The sequence below is a fragment of the Botryllus schlosseri genome, chromosome 13 (genome assembly GCF_051294905.1).
Source record: "Botryllus schlosseri isolate E-star chromosome 13, Bs_hap1, whole genome shotgun sequence".
Lineage (NCBI taxonomy): Eukaryota > Metazoa > Chordata > Ascidiacea > Stolidobranchia > Styelidae > Botryllus > Botryllus schlosseri.
In genome coordinates this window covers 16,439,026-16,459,038 of record NC_137248.1, presented here as the reverse complement: position 1 = coordinate 16,459,038, position 20,013 = coordinate 16,439,026, and the positions used below count along the sequence as shown (strand labels likewise).

The 20,013-nt window shown below is 40.4% G+C and overlaps 1 protein-coding gene and 1 long non-coding RNA gene across 4 annotated transcripts in view; one reads left to right on the top strand and one right to left on the bottom strand.

Annotated features, from left to right (window-relative positions):
- LOC145453911 (uncharacterized) overlaps nucleotides 1–11,832 on the top strand; it is a 131,321-nt gene extending 119,489 nt beyond the window's left edge. The window contains exons 2-3 of the long non-coding RNA XR_013919969.1: nucleotides 9,494–10,667; nucleotides 11,669–11,832. This is a non-coding gene — a long non-coding RNA (uncharacterized LOC145453911). The remainder of the gene's footprint in view (nucleotides 1–9,493; nucleotides 10,668–11,668) is intronic.
- Nucleotides 117–20,013, bottom strand: part of LOC145453908 (uncharacterized) — a 49,256-nt gene continuing 29,359 nt past the window's right edge. Inside the window, exons 1-9 of one of the 3 annotated variants that reach the window (XR_013919966.1) lie at nucleotides 18,260–18,728; nucleotides 15,874–16,084; nucleotides 15,704–15,810; nucleotides 9,218–9,287; nucleotides 9,028–9,160; nucleotides 8,792–8,954; nucleotides 6,260–6,428; nucleotides 3,558–3,658; nucleotides 3,459–3,495 (exon numbers count right to left, since the gene is read on the bottom strand). Coding sequence is in view for 1 of the 3 variants with exons in the window: in XM_080331876.1 (XP_080188002.1) it covers nucleotides 187–305; nucleotides 379–541; nucleotides 602–757; nucleotides 3,424–3,495; nucleotides 3,558–3,658; nucleotides 6,260–6,266 (618 nt within the window). In the remaining 2 variants the exon portion in view is untranslated. Of the gene's footprint in view, nucleotides 306–378; nucleotides 542–601; nucleotides 758–3,423; nucleotides 3,496–3,557; nucleotides 3,659–6,259; nucleotides 8,692–8,791; nucleotides 8,955–9,027; nucleotides 9,161–9,217; nucleotides 9,288–15,703; nucleotides 15,811–15,873; nucleotides 16,085–18,259; nucleotides 18,729–20,013 lie in introns of those variants that run through there. The other 2 variants (XR_013919967.1, XM_080331876.1) reach the window with 2 other exon arrangements.

Below are 20,013 nucleotides of genomic sequence, written 5' to 3'. Positions count from 1 at the left end.
AAATTTTAAAATATGCAAATTTCGCATATAAAAAGAGTAAATAAACGTCTCGTAGTCAATAGAGGTTGATCGTAAAACTACACTTAGGAATCTCTATGCTGGTGTGAACTGTGACGCAGGTCCATGTAGCTATATCAGCAACAGACGTAGTCAATAGATATGCTATGCAAATATCCAGAACCCAATCTACAATTTAGTCGCCATATTCTTCAACACATTGCGCTGTATTTTCCCTGTCGCTGATTTCGGAATAGTCTTGACAAAATCCACGCCACCACGCAGATGCTTATATTCCACAAGATTCTCTGAAGGGGTAAACTCGGTTGAAAAATGGAAGCGGGAAATCGAACATCGTATCTCAGTCATAACGAAACCCACCTTCAACTATTTTGTGAACATCATCGATTGTTAGTGATGGGTCACTCGGCACAACAAAGGCCTTCGGGAGTTCTCCGCACTTCTCGTCGGGAATCCCAATAACACCTACGTCCGCGACTTTGGGGTGAGATATTATTACAGACTCCAGCTCAGCGGGAGATACCTGTTTCCGTCCGGCAAATTACAAATCTCGTCATATTTCCAGAAGACGTGCCACGGTTACCTGTACAGCTTTATATTTTATAATCTCCTTCAGTCGGTCGACGACGAATACGTTACCATCGGCATCGTAGTGACCGAGGTCACCCGTCCTGAACCATCCGTCCGCGTCGAATGCGGCGGCGTTTGCTTCCGGATTTTTTAAATATCCTTTTGTCACCTAAAAATGAGTTGAATTCTGAAGCGATGTTAAACCGAGAAATTCTTCGAATACAGCAAGAGATATACATGTTAATTCGTCTGGTATTTGGCATCTGACCAACCTCAGATCTAAGAATGGCGTGGAATAAATTTTGCCGATTTGCATGATCTTGAAGGCTACATATATGCATGTGTACCGCTCATCCTACCAAAACTTCATTCATAGCAACACAATCCTTATCACAGGAATATATCTGTATTATCCTGCAAAACACATACATTATAGCCTACTTGTCAATACCCGCTCAAGGGATTTATGCCTTCCAAAATTTGGGGTCAGATTCAGGTATAATGTCAGAATGACATAATAATTTCGCGGAAACTGTAATTGATATCATTCGTGTAAAAGAGCACTAAGTAGCCTATAACCAGAAAGAGTGATGAGCGAGAAGATATTTCGCAATTGCGATGTGGCATGTTTGTTTGTTTGTGGCGTCCATGGTGTTTGTCGACTACCATGTCCATTTACACCAAGCCAAGTTTCTTTGTTCTTCTTCCGTTGCTGCTGACTTGTAGCACGGCCGACTTCTGGGCTTTTTATAAGACACCGCTTACACGGATGATATGGCGAGGAGGAGCCTAGATGAACCTTCAACAGTTAGGTAGGTGATTCTGGAGTAATCCTTCGTACTCGAACCCACAACCTATTGGTGTTGTAGCTGTGGTTTATACCACTACGCCATCTCGCCACCGTGGTATAGCATAGGGTTGCCATACGTCCGGAATTTCCCGGACATGTCCGGAATTTCACTGAAAAATCCGCGTCCGGGGGAAATTTCTAAAATATGCCTAAATGTCCGGAATTTAGAAGGCTTGAAGCAGGCTCAAAAGCTTTTCGTAAATCAACATAAAAAATATTATTTTCAAGCAGATTTATGCTATTAAAAATTGTTCTTCGCGCCGCGCGCGAGTTAATGCAACGTATAATGATATTAGTATGGGCAGCAGGTAGGCCTACCACCCTCTCCAAAAATGCAATCAAAAGTAATATAAATAACGATCATTTACTGTCATAAGTCTGATTGTAATCACAATTATAAGCTAACGGTATATTCCTAGAGCTGGTTAAGTCCGATTGGATGTTTCTATCACAGACAGTGGTTCCAAATCCTGGTGTCGTTCGCCTTTATCTGGGGATCGCGATGATGTTGAGCTTTGCCACGGAACATTTTCAAGTGGGAAAGAAATATGGAAGAATCAATATTATTGGCAGAATTCATACATAAAATTTAACAGCCAAATGTATATAGCAAGTGCCCAACAAGGTACATCGACTATCCTATATGGTGGGCCCAAGACCAGTGCTTTTTAGGGCGGAAGGGGGGGGAGGAGAAAAGACGTTGTTTTGGATCTGATTAAAACACATATACAGATAGCCCACCGACCTAACAGTATAGCAGGACTGCCAAACACAATCCTGACAGGCCAGACGCGGTCAGCCAGATGATTTCATCCGGCCCGTGGAGTAATCTATTGCAGACCCTAGCAAGTATCAATCACTAGAGCTCACATTACAAATGGCCCAATACCCAATTCATAACCTATGTTCCAATCCATTCCTGTATAGTGTATACAGTCGATGGAGAATGCTTTGCCAGTGTGACGTCATATTGACGGTCAATGAGTTACATCTCATTTTTAAATCCGCCAGTGGGCGCTAAAGAGTGTCCGGAATTTGCTTCACTAAAATATGGTAACCCTAGTATAGCATCGTGACCTACATAACGGTTGTCCAAGAATGTATATCTTGAAATTGCCAACTATTCCAGGCCAGACGAGTAGGGTAGCATTTTAAAAAATCAACTCATAAAATCCACATACTTAGAACATGTTTTTAAATTTTTTCAACCATTGACATTTGACAATGTAGGGTTAAAATGTCTCCTCTGACGAAAAAGGCTTCCGACCATGTCCTAAACGGCCAAAAATTATCTTTAACCAGGACTGCTTCGCTAGGCAGGATTATTACGGTCGGCAGTCGGCGGTCATCAATCATCATCAGAACACCGACTCCGTAACAATCTATATCCACTTGGTATAAGTGTTGAACCGACGACGATTTCGAGGGTTCCAACCATTCTATATTTTATACGTCGACTATAACGGGTACAAATCGTCCGCACGCTCATACTATATGGTTTTTCGAAAGTATTAACACACTTATGGCATAATTATACATCGTTCAAAAAAACGCAATTTTGTTTATTTTTGAAGGAATATTTTTTAGAACACTGCTAAAAACAGGTTTTAAACAAAGTTTGTAAAACGCCACTTGTTTAAAATGTACATACGAGTTTGCGAGTCGTGTAAATCATTGCTTTTTAGTTTAGTTGTGTTCTTGTGAATGAAATGTAGTTTTACTTTGGACTCGTTATATATTTCATCTGCATATAAAAATACAGTCAATATGAAGAAAAAAAAAAGTTTCCATACCCTTTTCTGTGTCACTTGGAACCGAAATCGTCATGTAGCAGTTGCTACATTTGCGTGAAACAAATAGACTTGAAGCAATGGAAGAGAATTGGAGGGTAATGAAATTTCCACATAAAAAAAATCGTGACAGGTATTCCGAACAAGATTTAAGTAAATAAATCATTCGAACATCGTCGCACATAAGCAACCTACTCGGGCACCGCGGATACGTATCTCTCCATTGGTTCCAATAGCACATTCTTCTTCTGTCGCAACGTCGGTAGTCTGAAAGCATAAAAATATAAGCACGCAAAAAAACTATGTTTGAAATTTATGATCCCGCCAACCTTCATCTCCAAACCATGAATAATTTTTCCCGCTGACCTCGCAGAGTTTTCGTCCGTGACGACACCCATCGAAATCATGTTAACTTCAGTCATACCGTATGCTGCGATTTAAATATAAAAATGGTGGGAATGTGTGTGTTTATGTTGCATGTATACTGAGTTACGGCATTTTTCATCTTCGAACCATACCGCCGTGATATATGTCACTCAAGTGCTCGAAGGAGAAAGATTGGGAGGAATGTTATATTGCATGCACTCGAATTACATTGCGTAGCACTTTCGATACATGAGATTGGTGATATATTTGTATTGTGTTAACACGCTATTGGATATTCACAAAATTCCGTATACCTAACCATATATTCCTGTTGAGAATAGTTTTTAGTAATTGAACAACCCCTCTCAGAATTCATCACGCTGACCAGGGGAGAATGGTATAGCCAGCCAGAGTCCGTAGACGGAAAATTATACGCGGCAGTCGGCACTATACAACTATAGCAGTGGTTCCCAACCTTTTCCACCCACGAACCATTTCGAGGTTGTATGCAGTGCTCGTTTACCACCTACATAAGTTACGCGCGCAGAAGACGGTTAAAAACGTTTTCTCCATTTATGACGTCATAACATCGTAGTTGACCTATGCGTGGTGTAATAACAAATTTTATTTAACTAGGTATTATCAGCCAGCGTTGATGGGATACATGGAATTGTTTTTTCACCACCAGTCACAAGAAGAACAACATGATGAAACAACAACAAAAATCAAAAGTAACTTTAATTATTGAGATGGCTCCATTTTTCTATTTTCCACTAGCTGTTAGATGCGTGGCATACATTTGCTCACAGCGCGTCGAAAGTCATGCATGACCGCAACAAGTCGGTTTCGTTTCTTCGATGTGATAGTCATATAGGGATGAAAATCGCACTCTCACGTAGAAGGAAAAATTAGCCGTTGGGAAATAGCGTGAGCAGCTAGCGTCGAGTCCGAGGAGGCCTTGCTAAGCCAGAATTTTATTGAATAACAATCCTTGCGTTTCGTCTTTGCCGTTTGGTCATCCTGGATATCTATGAGCTCCTTCCGACCGACCTGAACTTATAACTCCCTTCGGTCGAAAATAAAAAAGAATTTACTCGCGTACCACCTGGAAGACCTTAGCGCACTGGACTATAGTATGGGTTAGCGGCTGTCAATATACAAATTGAATTTACGAATTAACTTACGAATCTTTGCGAGATTTTAATTAATCTTGAAATCTTATCCGCACCGTACGCGATTCAATGCAACTTGTATTTCTGATTTGAATATAGTAGTGCCAAGATTGCGAACAATTGACACACCCGAAGAGGCATCATTTGTATATAAATTTACAAAGACACCACCACTCAATCAATTATACCGGTGAATCTGATCACATGGGCTGAGAAAGTGCAAATATTTGATAGTAATGTGTGCAACGACTAATATTAATGAACAAATTCATACATTATTTTGAAAACATTTCTGCACTTGGCGTGACACAAAATTATACCTGGTAACTATATTCATAACATGACTACTTATGCGATTTCGGTGAGTAGCCTATATAGTAAACCGATATGAATAAACAGATGATTGCAGAGTTCATCAGAAATGGAAATGGACAGTTTCATATGGATATTTGTCGTTCAGTTAGTTCATTATGACAATATGCACTGCGATGCGGCCGTAGGCTATATAAGCAATCAAAATGTGGCCGTGAATAGCGAAAAGGTTACCCTGGTATAGTCATAGACGGGCTATATTTCTAAAACTTGCTTCAAGCTATGAAAAATGGACTCGCGGGCCAGGGAGAGAGTTTGGACATGGTACTAAATATGCGGTGGATACTAAAAAAATAGTAAATGCAATTGCATATTTCTAGGCGCAGAGCTTTTATGAGAAGTAAATGGATGACTACTTCAAAACAAAATTTGATCCCAATGTTTTCCAAAGTCAGGAACGAAAGCCCCAAATGGTGTCGAGGGAGACACAGAGAAAAGCTGGTAAGGGAGCACTGTTTATATGCTCACCAGATAAACAAAAATTTTCTTATATCATTCATTAATGTTTTACAAGTTGCAAAAGTCTCACAGAATTGCGATTTGACGAGAAAATACTACTCCTAGAATATTCCTAGGAGAGAAACGCTTTTATCATTTGAATTCATTATTATAATTGCAATATCATGATTGATATTATATCGTATGGAATTTACCACTAACTAGCATGGTTATTCAATGCTTGGGTCGCGACACTTCGCCCATTTTTGTGGTTGCGATTTGGGATGATTTAGATGACCTTTAGGGATCAACTTCTTTGAACAATTCTATGTGAACTGGTTTTATAAGTATTACAAATTATGGTAACGGCACCTAGACGAGTAGTAGCAAGAAAATTAAAAGGGGAGCATATTCTTAACCACCAATTATTGTAACTGAATAGGAAGATGAGAGGCAACCAAGTTATTATTTGTAAAATCCATCACAGACTATTCAAGGATGTTATATCAGCGTATTTTCCAAATGCTGAGTATTGAGTAGATGAAGTATTACTCTTCGGCATGTTAGCATTACATCGGGGTAAGCAGATATTTCCATTTAACGAAATTACTGTATTATGATAGTGATGAGCAAAGATATATACATTTGATTTTTTTCGACGAATAACACCAATCACCATTTACCTGCCATGAAGGCGACTTTCTATTTGCTTTTTATTCTTTGTATCACTTCCGGTGCTTGTGCAGCTCCACCACTAAAAACCACTTTCAAAGAAGACAGATCATATTTTGTATTGCTGTTGGTGTTAACCAACTCGATTAATGTGGGTGGAACGCAGGTGATGAACGATACCTGAAAATATTTCGATATCAATGCGGTAGAACAGCGGTCGTGGTGAACCTTTACGGGCATTTTTAACACCCCTGTCTACGCCACCGCCAGATTTTTTAGTTTGCTTTGATGTGTTCATGGTGTTTTTCGACTACTATGGTCATTTACACCAGGCGTATTCTCTTCATGTTTATTCCGTAGCTGCCGACTTGTAGCACGCCCCACCTCTATGCTTTTATAGGACATCGCTTACACTGATGAGATGGCGGGAAGGAGCCTAGATAACCATCCAGTCAAACTCCTGTTTCGATAAAAGGGATTAACTTAAATATTTTTAAATGATATAACCCGGAAAATTCACGCGACTTGCAAAGGAATACTTTTCGCGGTCAAGAGGTATTCGACCTCTGTAATAGAGCAGTGATCGCAGTCTTCACACGACTCCACAGAGGTGTGCCACGGCGTACTTTAAATTACCATAGAGATTTACTTGTTATAGCCGTTTCTGAAATCAGATGATAATTTTACAAAAGGCGCGTGATCTTGATAAATATCGATACATCGCGTGAGTTACATCACTTTAGTGATACAGTCATACAGATTTCATGCAGAGATTTTATCAAGCGCAACGTATCACACGCAGCTTATAAAAATCAAGTAACACTTTTATTGCACCGCGCTCGACGATTAAGTAAGGGAAGAAAAGGACGTAGTTTATTTTTGTCCTTGATGTTTTTGCGGCATATACACCGATCTATGATACACGTACACACGATCTTGCATATGCATCAGGGTTGTAATGACTCGAGTCATGACTCGACTCGAGTCAGACTCGAGTCACGATTTTCAGATGACTCGACTCGACTCGAGTCATTTTCTCAAAATACGGAAATGACTCGACTCGACTCGAGTCAATCTGTGTATTGACTCGACTTGGACTCGAGTCATTGCGCATGACTCGAAGCAAGTCATTGACTCGAGATTCAGACGGCCAAGACCGACATTTCATTGTAATTTCGAAGCCAACACACTATTGGGATTTCGTTTGTTGGTACTGGTGCTTGAAAATGCGACCAGAAACTGCTAAAAGTGAGGAAAATTGATATATTATAAATGCGAACCATTCAATATCACCAAACAGAGTTAAAAAAGTGGGTTTAGGAGGACTTTAACTGGAAACTGAGCAGTCAACACAATGACTTGGACTCGGACTTGAGTCATCATACCATGACTCGGACTCGATCCTGTGTTCGCTGACTTGAACTCGGACTTGACTCGGTGGGAATTGAAAATGACTCGACTTGACTCGAGTCAAAAATATAAAAGTGAGATTGACTTGTGACTCGGAGCCTTGTGACTTGGTTACAACCCTGATATGCATACCATGAGTTCATGATGTGCATATGCCGCTGGACAAGTAGGCGCTGATATGGCCTTGTAAGGCGTTCTAAGTCTTGCACCACCGCTCCAGCGTGTGCCTTGAATAGTGCATGGATGGTAATGACATTTATATTCTTTATAAGATCCGAAGAATGTCTACCCGATGATGAAGTTCGATACTCTTCAAAAAAAGTGGACAATCCATTTCGACTGGGAATCTGTCGATTGAATAATGAGTTTCCATCATGCATTTGCGACTGCGTTTTCAACATGAAGTTTGCGCCAGCTTCAGCGAGTTCATTGAACTTTTCGCAGATTTTCTTGCAAACATTCCAGATGTCAAATACAGCTAAATACATCCAACCACAGATTATGTGTACATTGGTAGAGGTGAAAGGTCAATTTGAATCATTATTAGGACATAAGTAGGAACATGGATGTCAACAAGTCTACATGAATGTCAACAAGTTATCATGGGCCTTTCCATGTCGACACGACCCAGGTGTGACCAGGTCTAGACTATGGGTACACCCATGGTTATTTTTTTACAGTGCATGCTATCTCAGTAATGCATGAGCGTCAAGCAGGGAAGTCATGGATACCAGTGTTACGAATCAGGTCTTTGGTCTGACCTGGAATGATGCCTGGAATTCAAATAATTGCTCCAAACAGCTGCATAATGATAGTCCGTGCAACTGCTTCCTTCCTTGGTGCTACTGGAATATTGAGCTAAGCCCAAACGGTCGGCACCTGCCGCCGTCTGTTTATCATGATGATAATCTCAATCATAATCATCCGTTCCAACATTTTTAAAAATATTCTATGAAATACAATTTTTACCGTTGGTCTTGGTAAAATCGGGTGCGGGTGTGGGTAATAATGTTTACGAGTAAGGTTTTCAACATTACTGGTTCAGACCACTAATTTGTCGCAGAGATATTGAAACAAGGATAGTGGAGGAATTTATCTTTCAATATTTTCGATCGGTCGATGTCGTCTCCCACCTTGTACTTTTCTATGTTTTGTAACATTCTTTCGATATCATTTTCCCGTTCCATCACGGTTTTGATGCCTTTAATTGTGTTCCCAAGTATAACGCCAAATCCACCGGTATGGTACATCGGACGATCCAGGTAAACAATCTGCGACGGGTCCCTTCCTACAAAGCTAATTTGACAAATAAACGCCAAATAAGATCATCACGTTATGTACTGCCAGTTGTGTATATAGGCCTACTTACTATTTCATCGACGCGGCAGCTACGTAGCATTTGTGAGTCATAGCTATGCATTTCGGGAGCCCGGTTGTTCCACTTGAGTGAGGTGCAATGGCGATATCATTTTCCGTGTCAATATGAACTTCACGTAGCGATTCTACAAGTATATATTAGTTACTCTCATGCTTTTTGTTATGTATTGGCCAAAGGATACCACTGTTCGCGCAGCTTAATATTTGCTCGACAGTCACGAATTCTTTGCTTCGTCCGATTACGATGATTTTCTAAGAAGGTAGAAACAACTTCATAATGTTTCACGCGGTCGATCAATTTATGTTGCAGTTTCTTGCATCGTACTGAAATCAACTGCGTCAGATAATGACCCAGCACTTCAATTATATTACTGTTATGCAGTTCCTAATAGTGTTATTACCATGTCACTACCTCCGAGTTACAAGTCATGTCGAGTCATTGCAAATATTGAATCGAGGTGACTCGGGTCAAGTCAAGTCAACTCGAGTGAAGTTACGAGTCAAGTCACGAACTCATGTCGAATTTTCGTAGTACGAGGCATGAATCCAGTGATTGCATTTTGCAAGATAATTGAACTACGGATTGAGTCGCTTTAATTCTGAATCGAGTAACGGATATCGAGTTGATTATACTTTCAAGGGGGTGTTGAATGACTCATATACAGCTAGATCTGCTAAACTAAGTCGGTACCTATATCAGCAAAACAGATGACATAATATGAAACCTCAAAAATTGATACAAATCGACATGATCTAATACACAATCCTCCTGCCCATCCACAGAATACAATTTCCGCCAGTTCCAATTGTTGACGAGTAATGTAAATGTATAAACTTTATCATGCCATAGTTTCGTTAAGGTGAGCACTGAGCATTCTATAGAACATAAATACACTGTTATAGCTAGATTAGTACTAGTCTATACGACAAAATAAGCTGTAATCTCTTTGTTTGCGGTCAATTTATTGGTGACATCCCCGGCAGAGGCTGCTGATTAAAACCAAGCTACACAATTGTTGTATAACTAGCTGTTCATACAGGTCACATCAGCGTATACGCACAGTGCAGGTACAACTTAGTCGCCACCGATTACTTGATGACTTGAAAGTGTCAAGATTCGAGTCAATCCACTATTTTGAAACGCTGAGTCAAGTCAGTTTAATATTATTTTTTAAAGAGACCCGAGTCAAGTCAGGTTACCTTAAGAACTTGACTCGATTATGACTCGTCTCAAGTCATGACGTTTAAGTGACTCGGGTCACTTTGCAGAATTGCGAGAAAGAAAAACACTGATTTAACGATTGTGCAGTCGGATTTCATTCAACCACCTTTTTGTCACAAATAAATAATAGGTAAAATAATAGGTACCAGTCGGAATGCCGAGTTATACGTTTGAGCCAGTCTTAAGGGTTACGAAAGAGGTTAAGACTCACAAAACTCATACATGTGGTTTGTAATGACACCCATTGCGTGACCACTATTCGAATTGTGGATGCCGTGGTTTCGGGCCGTCTGCAGTGTCGTACGCAGGGGGGTTAGGTTTAAAATCGAAACCGTGTCCTTCCGATTATATCTCTAATATTTACCGAACTTGTTCTGAACCGATGTTGTTTTTGAAACACTATAGGCAGGGTTGCCATCGACATGGACCCAAAAATAAGGACAGTTGAAAAACTAGATTAGCATTAAAAGCGTTATTGTACATATACGTTGTATTTATACGAGCCCTGGCATATCACATTCCAGAAACAACCTGCTCCAGCAACTTGTTAGCATAAAGTGCATCATGGACCTCACGACAGCTAGAGTGTAGTCTGTGGTCGTTGGTGCTGATCGACTCGTGAAAATATTATTCATCGACTGACTCAAATTAATCAATATGACACTGCACTTCTTGTGTTTTGGGGATCAATATGAGTTGAAATATCGGTATTTCCTATGGCCTTCAGCTCCAGGTTAATGTCGCAATTGCAGATATTGCATTGTGTGAAGCACTCGCCCTTCAAGCTTCGTTTGATACCTTTGAATTCCTTCTCATATAATCGTCACGAATAACGTTTTTACGCCTGCTCATTTTAACTACCAGATTTAGCCTTATTACTAGCTAACACTATATGTACAATATAATTTAGTAAAATTTACCAATGATTTATAGCTTTACTTTTTAACCCAAGTGTTGACGCCTCTTTCCTGTACGCAATAAATGCTGCCTTCCCTACGGCTTATTCTGCTTTAGACTAAACAGCAGAAACCTGGTACGTTTACTGCTAAAATGACGTCCGCTGCGATAGGTTGGTACATCCGAAACTGCCATGCCACTTGTTGCCCTAGCTAAGTTATTGCACCACTTCGAAGTCAAATCAAGTGGTGCGTACGCCACGGGAGTCCCTATCATTCATGATGTGATAAAATCTCGACGCAGAGCATAATTTTGGAATATTATGCAACACAGATACCAGAGGGAAATGACCGAAGTTCTGTAGTTGTTGAAAATAGGACAAAATAAGGACGCAAGTCGAAAATAAGGACATTTCTTAGAAATAAGGACAGTTGAGTTTTCTAAGACGTGGCCCTTCAAAATAAGGACAAATCTTATAAATAAGGACGGTATGGCAACCCTGACTATAGGACAGGGGTGTCCATCTGTCCAACCTATCTGCTGTTCACGGCTGCATTTCGATTAGTCATGTAGACTACGGCCGCATTGCAGGGCACATAGTGCGTCGACGCCAAATACCCATTTTAAACTTTCCGTGTCCCTTTTCGGCGAGGCTAAGCTATTTGTTCATATCGGCTTTCTACGCAGTGGCGTAGCAGCCACTTGGCGGTTCTGGCTCTGCGCCAGGGGCGGCAGGCTCCAAGGCGGCGGCAAAATGAGGCTGCACAGTGAGAGAGAGAGATATGGTATTCTTTTTCGCCTGTACCATCGAGATGCTTTGACGACGGAGATGCGATATACGCAGGACCGTAACTGCCGCACCCCAAACCCCCCAATTGGGGGTGGAGGCGAACTCGAAGGGGGCCCAAAATTATTTCGTGAATTAGCATAAATTATAAAGTATTTTTTGAAAATTTTTGCAACTTTTCAAAAATTTTTCGCGTTACGTGCGATTTCAAGGTGCCAAATATAACGATTATTTGGTACTCTTCCCCCAAGAAAAGAGCACGCAAGATTTTTAGATATGGACATATCGGCGTTGGCCAATACCGCGACACGACGCACCAAGACATATAATGATTTAGGACATATTACATGCGACTCCAACAAGTGTGCCAGAACGATCGGCATAGCGTAAAAACCTTGACCGAAAAGGACTGCCCTTACGGTTACGCTGACTGAAAACTTCATCATATATACAAAATACATATAGCTTTACTTGTCCCTAGCCTAGGCGCCTAAATGACTGGCGCCGAATGTTCCTGTCTTGGCAATCTGAACCTGAGAAGACGAACTCCATCCCGCAGGGAAAAAATATACGGCAGTGAAGAAAAAACAATTTGAAATCGTGTGCGTCTTTTAGTTAAGTACGTTTGCCGATTCTATATTTTTTGATGTAGCAGACAGGAGGTCACGAAAAAACATCATGTAACGAAGTCGTACCAACGTGTCCGACCGCCGAAGATGTTTAATTATTATTTACCGGCCCTACAGTTTCCGAGACACCTCACTCAGCTCTACCGGTAAATCTGATAAAGTGAGCAGAGAGGACAAAAAAATTATAGCAATATATGCAATTCCCGATCTTATTGACCGATTTTATCATTATATATGTAAAATTTTTGCGCTTAGCGCTGGCTCACTAAACAGCACGGCTAATTTCGTGGAAAAAGCGATCAACCCAATGGTGGGATGGGGTGGGGGTGGGGTTTATCACCCTATGGGAGCCCAAGACCAAAGTTTTTTTGGGGCCTGACGAAGTGCTGTTTCGTTCCTGTCAACGGGTATGCGCCCGAAGATGTTTAATTAATATTCAGGGGTCCTACCATCTCAAATACATCTCACTCAGCTCTACCGGTAAATCTGAGTACGTCAGCAGAATGGGATAAAAATTGATAGAAATATATATGCAATCCCCCATGATACTGACCGATTCAATCATGAATTCTTTAAATTTTTCGCGCTTAGCGCGTCTAGGCGAGTGGGGATACAGTGGTTAGTTAATGCAAAGCTACTTGATCGACACCATATTCATGCTCGTGTCTGAAACTTTATCTGACCATTGGTGTTTCAGTTGCGAGCTGTGGGAGGAGCTTCTCAAAGCTTAAACTGATTAAATCTTATTTACGTTCTACCAGGAATGATGATCGGCTATCCGCTCTATGCCTTCTGTCTATATGGAAACAGACTACTTTCAAAAACTTATATTCGGGGATATTATCGCTGATTTTGCTTTTAGGCGGCAATTGATTTTCTCTTTTCACAATACATTCGTTCGCTATTTCTTGTCTTTATTATTTTTGGCCTTATTAACGTTGAGGCGGCGAGGCTGAGACGCGGCATATTATTTGTAATTATTTTTATTGACAAGATTGTTTGAACATGAATCTATGTCGAAATTTGTTGCGGTCTAGCTGGGGGGCGGCATTTTAAGCGAGAGCCAGGGCGGCAGCAGATGCTGCTACGCCAGTGTTTCTACGTGCACCTAAATCGCGAGAGATCATGTTATGAATAGATACTTGGTTTCGTCATGGTCATTTTTCATATTTACGAATGAATTTCGTTATTACTATTCGTATAGTTTCACTTATTCCTATCAAACATTTATCCTTATTCATCCCATGTGATGAGATTCCCCGGCAGAGCTGACGGAGGCAAGTGCATTCGAAAATTTAAGGCAAGCTATAAATGATGACGTATCTTCGGGTTAGCCAATTGTAATTGGTCACTTTGTTGCACGATGTTATTTCTTGACCTCCCATCAGAATTGTCGGTATAGTAGCAAGATTTTGAGATCACCCAAACGCACCAGAAACAAATTTCTTTCGTGAAGAAGACAAGGTTAATTAAAATCTCTTAAAGATTCGGGAGTCAATTCGTAAACAGAGTTTACATGTCGACGGTCGCCAGCACATAGTAATTGAAATATAAAATAGCATATTTATGTTGAATTTTTGTACCTCCAAGAAGCTATTTAATTGTAATATGTGTCCACGGCGGCACATATTTCCTTCTGCGACCGCCGGTTGCCTTCCCATGCTATAGGGGTTCCCTGAACCAGTCTCAGGGGGTCCCTTTCGGTCAACACACACACACACTCAACTCACGCATATCCTTTTGATGCTACGCCCACCTTGGTCACCGTTGGTTGCAGGCAATTAGGCACGATCAATAGTGAAATCGCGATTGTTTTGTTGGTATGTATAGCGTGTAATGGTGTACGCAGGGGAGGTTGGGATTTGAAATCGAAGCCAAGTCTTTCTGAAATGCCAGATCTATCTCCAATGTTTATTACGCTCTTTTTAGTCAAGCAATTGGTATCACGCTTGGATTTCGCCCGACCAATACGATACGACTTTCCAAGGTGAAGCCTCGCATTTCTGAATTGGTATCTGAAACGGAACAGCTTATTTGCAATGAATATGCGCCATGATGTTTTTGCTTTGTGTGGGGGCCATATTTTTATCCACAGTTCCCAGTTCCTGTTATGCACTACCAATCTATAGTAACTTTTAGATGTGAAGGTAAATGTGTATTCTGGTGGATTTTTCTCCTGTGATTCATCGACAATTTAGGGTTTCGCGAATTCTTCCGGATAAGTTAAAGTTAAAAACCACCGATCAAAAGTGACTATACGCGCCACTGCGTAACGGAGGCCATCAAATAAAACGCATATATATTAGGATGTGACCAACGACTAGGGCTGGGCAAAATCGAGTACCTGAGTGATTTGATTCTGAATCACGTAATATGCTTCGAGTCGAGTCGAGTAATCGAGTATCACTCATTATGACGTCATAACAGAATGTAATATGTCAAAGTTCAAATATGTACATTTTATGCGACCACAAAGAATGTAATGCCTGTTATCCACCACATTAAAGATACTTTGGTATTATTTCGACCATACCGATTTCATTGCACTTGGTGACAATGTTGTGGGATAATCATGACTTCGGAAATGTGCTATTTCCAGTAGCGTTCGTAGCTTGGTACTATTTGTTTCGTATGCTACGATACGGCTAATCAAGGTTTCAAGGCATCAACAGTTAAAATAGTATCGAAACTATAATTCTCGTTAATAAATTATCTTTCAGTGGCGAGGAGCGTATAATTTCAGTACTCGAAAAAATCGTATTTTACTACTCGACTCGAATCATTAAAATTAATATTCGATTCAGATTCGAGTACTCGAATCATTGTGCCCAGCCCTAATGACTCGATGTATATTGCAGGTTCCTTCAGAATGTTGGCTGGTGTACGTAGAGACATGTCGATACGCTCTACTGTCAAGGCAATGGCAGCGTAAATACGTTGGCCTTGCAGTGAGGTTGAAATTCGCGAGTTTGAAATTTAGGTGGGATACGCGTGGGTTGCGTTCATTTATTTCCGACGCATTAAAATTATCAAGCTGATTCCCTTGATTGGGTATACGTGATTCTGCATAACGGCTGGTAGGTGTGATACTGCGCAATGCACTACTCTGGATTCCGCAAGATAATTATATTACCTTAATTGATGTAATGTCCTCTTGCAGCGACTTCATAGTTTCAATTATCTTTTCCTCAACAAATATTACTCTCGGTTGAGTTATTGAAAATTGTTGTACGATCTCGTCTGCACAAATAAAATGAAATGTAAGCTTTACGGTAGATACAGTTTGGTCGAAAACAGATTTACTCTTTCTATATGCCGGATTGCAAGGAGCTACGACCGCACCGGCGCCAAGGATGCCAATCATCAGATAAACAAACTCCAAACTTCCCGAAGCGCATATCGCCACAAAATCTCCTTTTGTTATACCCTGAGACTGCAGGTAAGCTGTACACTTTCTTGAAGAATCGTACATCTCTTTGTAGGTGATTGACTTTCCATCACGTGAAGCATCGATCTATAAATTTGAGAAAACTTATAGTTTTATCAAGGTGAAGCTCATAGTTGGTCAGTAAAAAGTGATGGCTGCCGCTTCTAATAACCGATTCTAATTGGAAGCAGATCATCACTAACTCTCTCTATCTGACGCGAGGCCTTTCAAATACCAAATCACGAGGATACAATCGAATCTCATCAACAGGAAGCATGGTATGGAAATCAATTCGAATATATGATACCAATGCAGCAAAGTGGCTTATAGAAAGACTAATCACAATCACAGCGCAAGATGTCATGGACAGATCGGTCACATGTTAGATATATTCCTTTGATCTGGAAAGTGATAAATTGATGTTAGGAGTGAAACCTCGTGGGCCAAGTAGGCGATTGCTATTAAATCGGTATAGTGTTATTTACAGATGTAAATGCAATTATTGGGTGCTGTATCTGTAGAACTGAAGCGAATAAACATCACTGACGTTGGCGAATTATAAAGTTGTCCAAATTTTTCACTTTCAAATGGGTGGAAGATTTTTAATTTTCTTACTTTTGAATAATTTTTACATTAGACTTGAATGCTATTGAGCGAGACGAGGGGCGATCACTGCATCAATTTAATCGATTGCGGTTACTATTACTTCTAAACGTGCGATTGCGATGATTATTGAAGCAGAATCTCGAAGTGTATTACGATTACATGTAAAAATTATCATAATTATTTACTACTCCGGTTATTTTTCTTTCTTGAACTTGAGCTTTTAAAACAGTATAATGATTGAGATGAAACGGTATCGCGACTGCGTCCCCCTCAATTTCATTAAATAGATACGACACATGCTAACATGGCATAAGCAGGTAACTAACAACAGATTCAAGTTTTGGAATAAGAATGGTGAAAAAGCTATAGGTGCCTAACTCAATTACGGAAATAGGATTAGAGATAATGATCTCGAAATTCTGCCATAACGAGTGGTAGCCTACTTTTCGTAATGTAACAAACGCTGTATCACTACAATCCAGATATTACGGATATTAAAGTTACCGTCACATGAAACTGCAAAACAGTCCTTCAATACATACGATCCGCTTTGTTCAAATGATATGATTCTTAAATCATATTTTGTTGGACGGGTACGAAATTCTTAAAAGCTTTAATCAAAGGCATTTGTTCGTTTTCCATGCTTCTCATCTCAGCACAGGTCAAAGCGTGTTTGCCTGGCAATTAGCGCCAGATACCAATTAAATTAATTTCGATAAGAGTCGAGATGCATGATTCAGAAAATTACGAATCAAACAGGAGAAGTAATTATCATCATCCATCTTCAAGATAGCGATACGTGTTGATGACGAGCAATATACGGCAGAGCCGTGATTTCTTCACCACAAGAACGGAAATTGAACATGACGGTCGATAGCTAGACTATCTGTGGTGTGGAAAATTTGCTAGAAGCAATTGACGAGCTCGACTTATGTGGCAGAAATGAGTTTCACATATACCACGTTATTGCTGTCAATAAATTGATAGAGCCCGACCGATTATCGGTTCGCCGATAATATCGAGTCGATATCACACTTTGAAAGAATTATCGGTATCGGCCATTGGAGGTGAAAAAATATCGGCAATTTTCGTGACGTCACAGCATGGTGTAGGAAGTCGGAAAACTTTAATCCTTGGCCGATAGACTGGAAACATTGCTGTATTTCAAAAAGCTTATACTTTTAAGGTGTCCTGATGCAGCCGTTCTCGTATATTTCATGTTTGAGCGTGACAATGGCTGTGAAGCTGTGGAAATGAATGCTCTGAAGTTTTGAAAATGCGCCTTTTCAGGTAGATTCCACCTTATTTGAGTATCGGCTGAATATATCTCTGAAGGTGTTACCTATCGGTTTTATCGGTATCGGCCCAAAAATCGAGTATCAGTCGGGCTTTAAACTTGATACATAGCGCTATCCATTGTTCATTTTCTGTCTGTCATAGGCTTCTGAAACTATCAAGTATATTACTCGAAATGCTGTAATCGTACTCGATTACGATACCATTACGATTACCTAATGTCTGCATTGAACATTGTTTTCACTTTTGTTTCAGTGAAGATATCCGGTTATTCGATTAGACCTGGATCCACTATTGGATACCATTCGAGTTATGATGGAAAAAAACTGCTACCGCAATAACCAAATCTCAATAACTCACAATTGCAGTATCATCGCCATATTCTTGCAATTTATCCCAGATAAGCTTATGCAACGATATGTTTGGCACTTGTACTTCGCCTCCGTTGTGTGGCATGGCTAGCAATGTACGTAACTATATATCGTTGCAAGAGAACGCTTATTAACTATAAATTTAATGGCATGATAAAGAGTGTTATCCTTGCAAATGCCATCATCTGCTATATTCACGTAGGCCTATAAAGAATTTATATCCACGGTGTAATTTCTCGTATGCATATACGCTTATTCAACAGGTGATCTATTCTCGCTGCTATCACTGAATAATGCCTCGCCAGGATTTTGTGTGTTCACGAATACGTATTCACTTCTCTCAAGGTAATTATGATCATTGTACCAGTTAGGTTGATCACGCGAGTCTTTATGTAAACTGCCTTATATGTACTCTGATACACGGCTCAGCATAGTCAAGCCATTCGACGATAGGATATTTACGCAGGTGAAATGCATGACACGGCATCCATCTGAATCCGTGTGGAACTGATCCGTTACTGCGGACTGTTAGAAAAATGTATTGAGGCAGTACGACATTCCCGGTGAACCAGAAATAGCCGATTGTTCTGTATTGCAGTTCACTCACTTCTTGACTTCGCTGAAATGTATATCTGAGAGGTCTCGCTTCTACGATTTCGGTGATATACATTTGGAGAGACTATTTATACTCTAAATCCCAAGCATAACATAGCATACTGTACTGAACAATGCCGTCGTCACATTTCCGATTCACGCCCACTTTGTGTAAGCTAGCATGATTCTCGTAAATCGAGACGAAGACGTCCGCTCGCGACGGCGGCCAGACATCCAATTACACAATTTTTGGTCTTGATCTGTTGGATGTCTTTTTCATACGATTCCTTGTATACGTTCTTCATCTGGGCAGGTTTGTTTTACAGAAGTCGTAAGAGTTACGATCGACACGGGTAAGGGGTGGGGGGGGGGCACAGTGGACCGATGCTTCAAAACTTGATACTGTTTTCTCTCATGTCGTTGGCGATAGATTATTTCACTAACCGCCAATGGAAACGCCTGTCGACTTACACGTTTATTTAATTTTACGGCATCGCCACATTTTCCTTCAACTGGAAACGGCAGTCGTTCGATTAACGTTTTTGATAAAGCTTGAGCAATAATCGGACTTTCATCGATCCGAACCCCTCAGAGACTTTGAGGGTAGCCCATTATAAATGCATATCCAATATCACAGATTATGCCAGTGGTTCTCAACCTTTTTGGCCTCCCGGCACCCTTTGAAAATTAAAAATAGTCCGCGGCACACTAGCATTGTGGTTTTCAGCATATCTTGGCTTACGGCACCCGAGAAATACCAGCATACTTACCTGCACCTTCAGTCGTACAGACGAGGTCTCTGACGAAATACTTCTACCTTTTCATATCACACAAGTAGGATTTACTCTGCTTCAAAGAAGAAATCACGGTATCTTCCACATCCGCGGAAATGTCACAAATACGTTTAGGATTGGTATCATTTGACACGGGAATCATTTTCAATTCTTCCGCAGCTTTGGTCGGAAAGATTGTTTTACAATTCTAGTGAAAGCCGAAGAATAACGTTCTCCGCTTCCGTGTAAGGATTTGAATTTTTAGCTATTACTGCTGCGCCCACATAACTAGCATGTTGCGATCTCGTTGAAACTTTGGTCTGCGTTTATATACCATTGGCTATTTCATAAGATTTGTTTGACAATAATCTCTGCC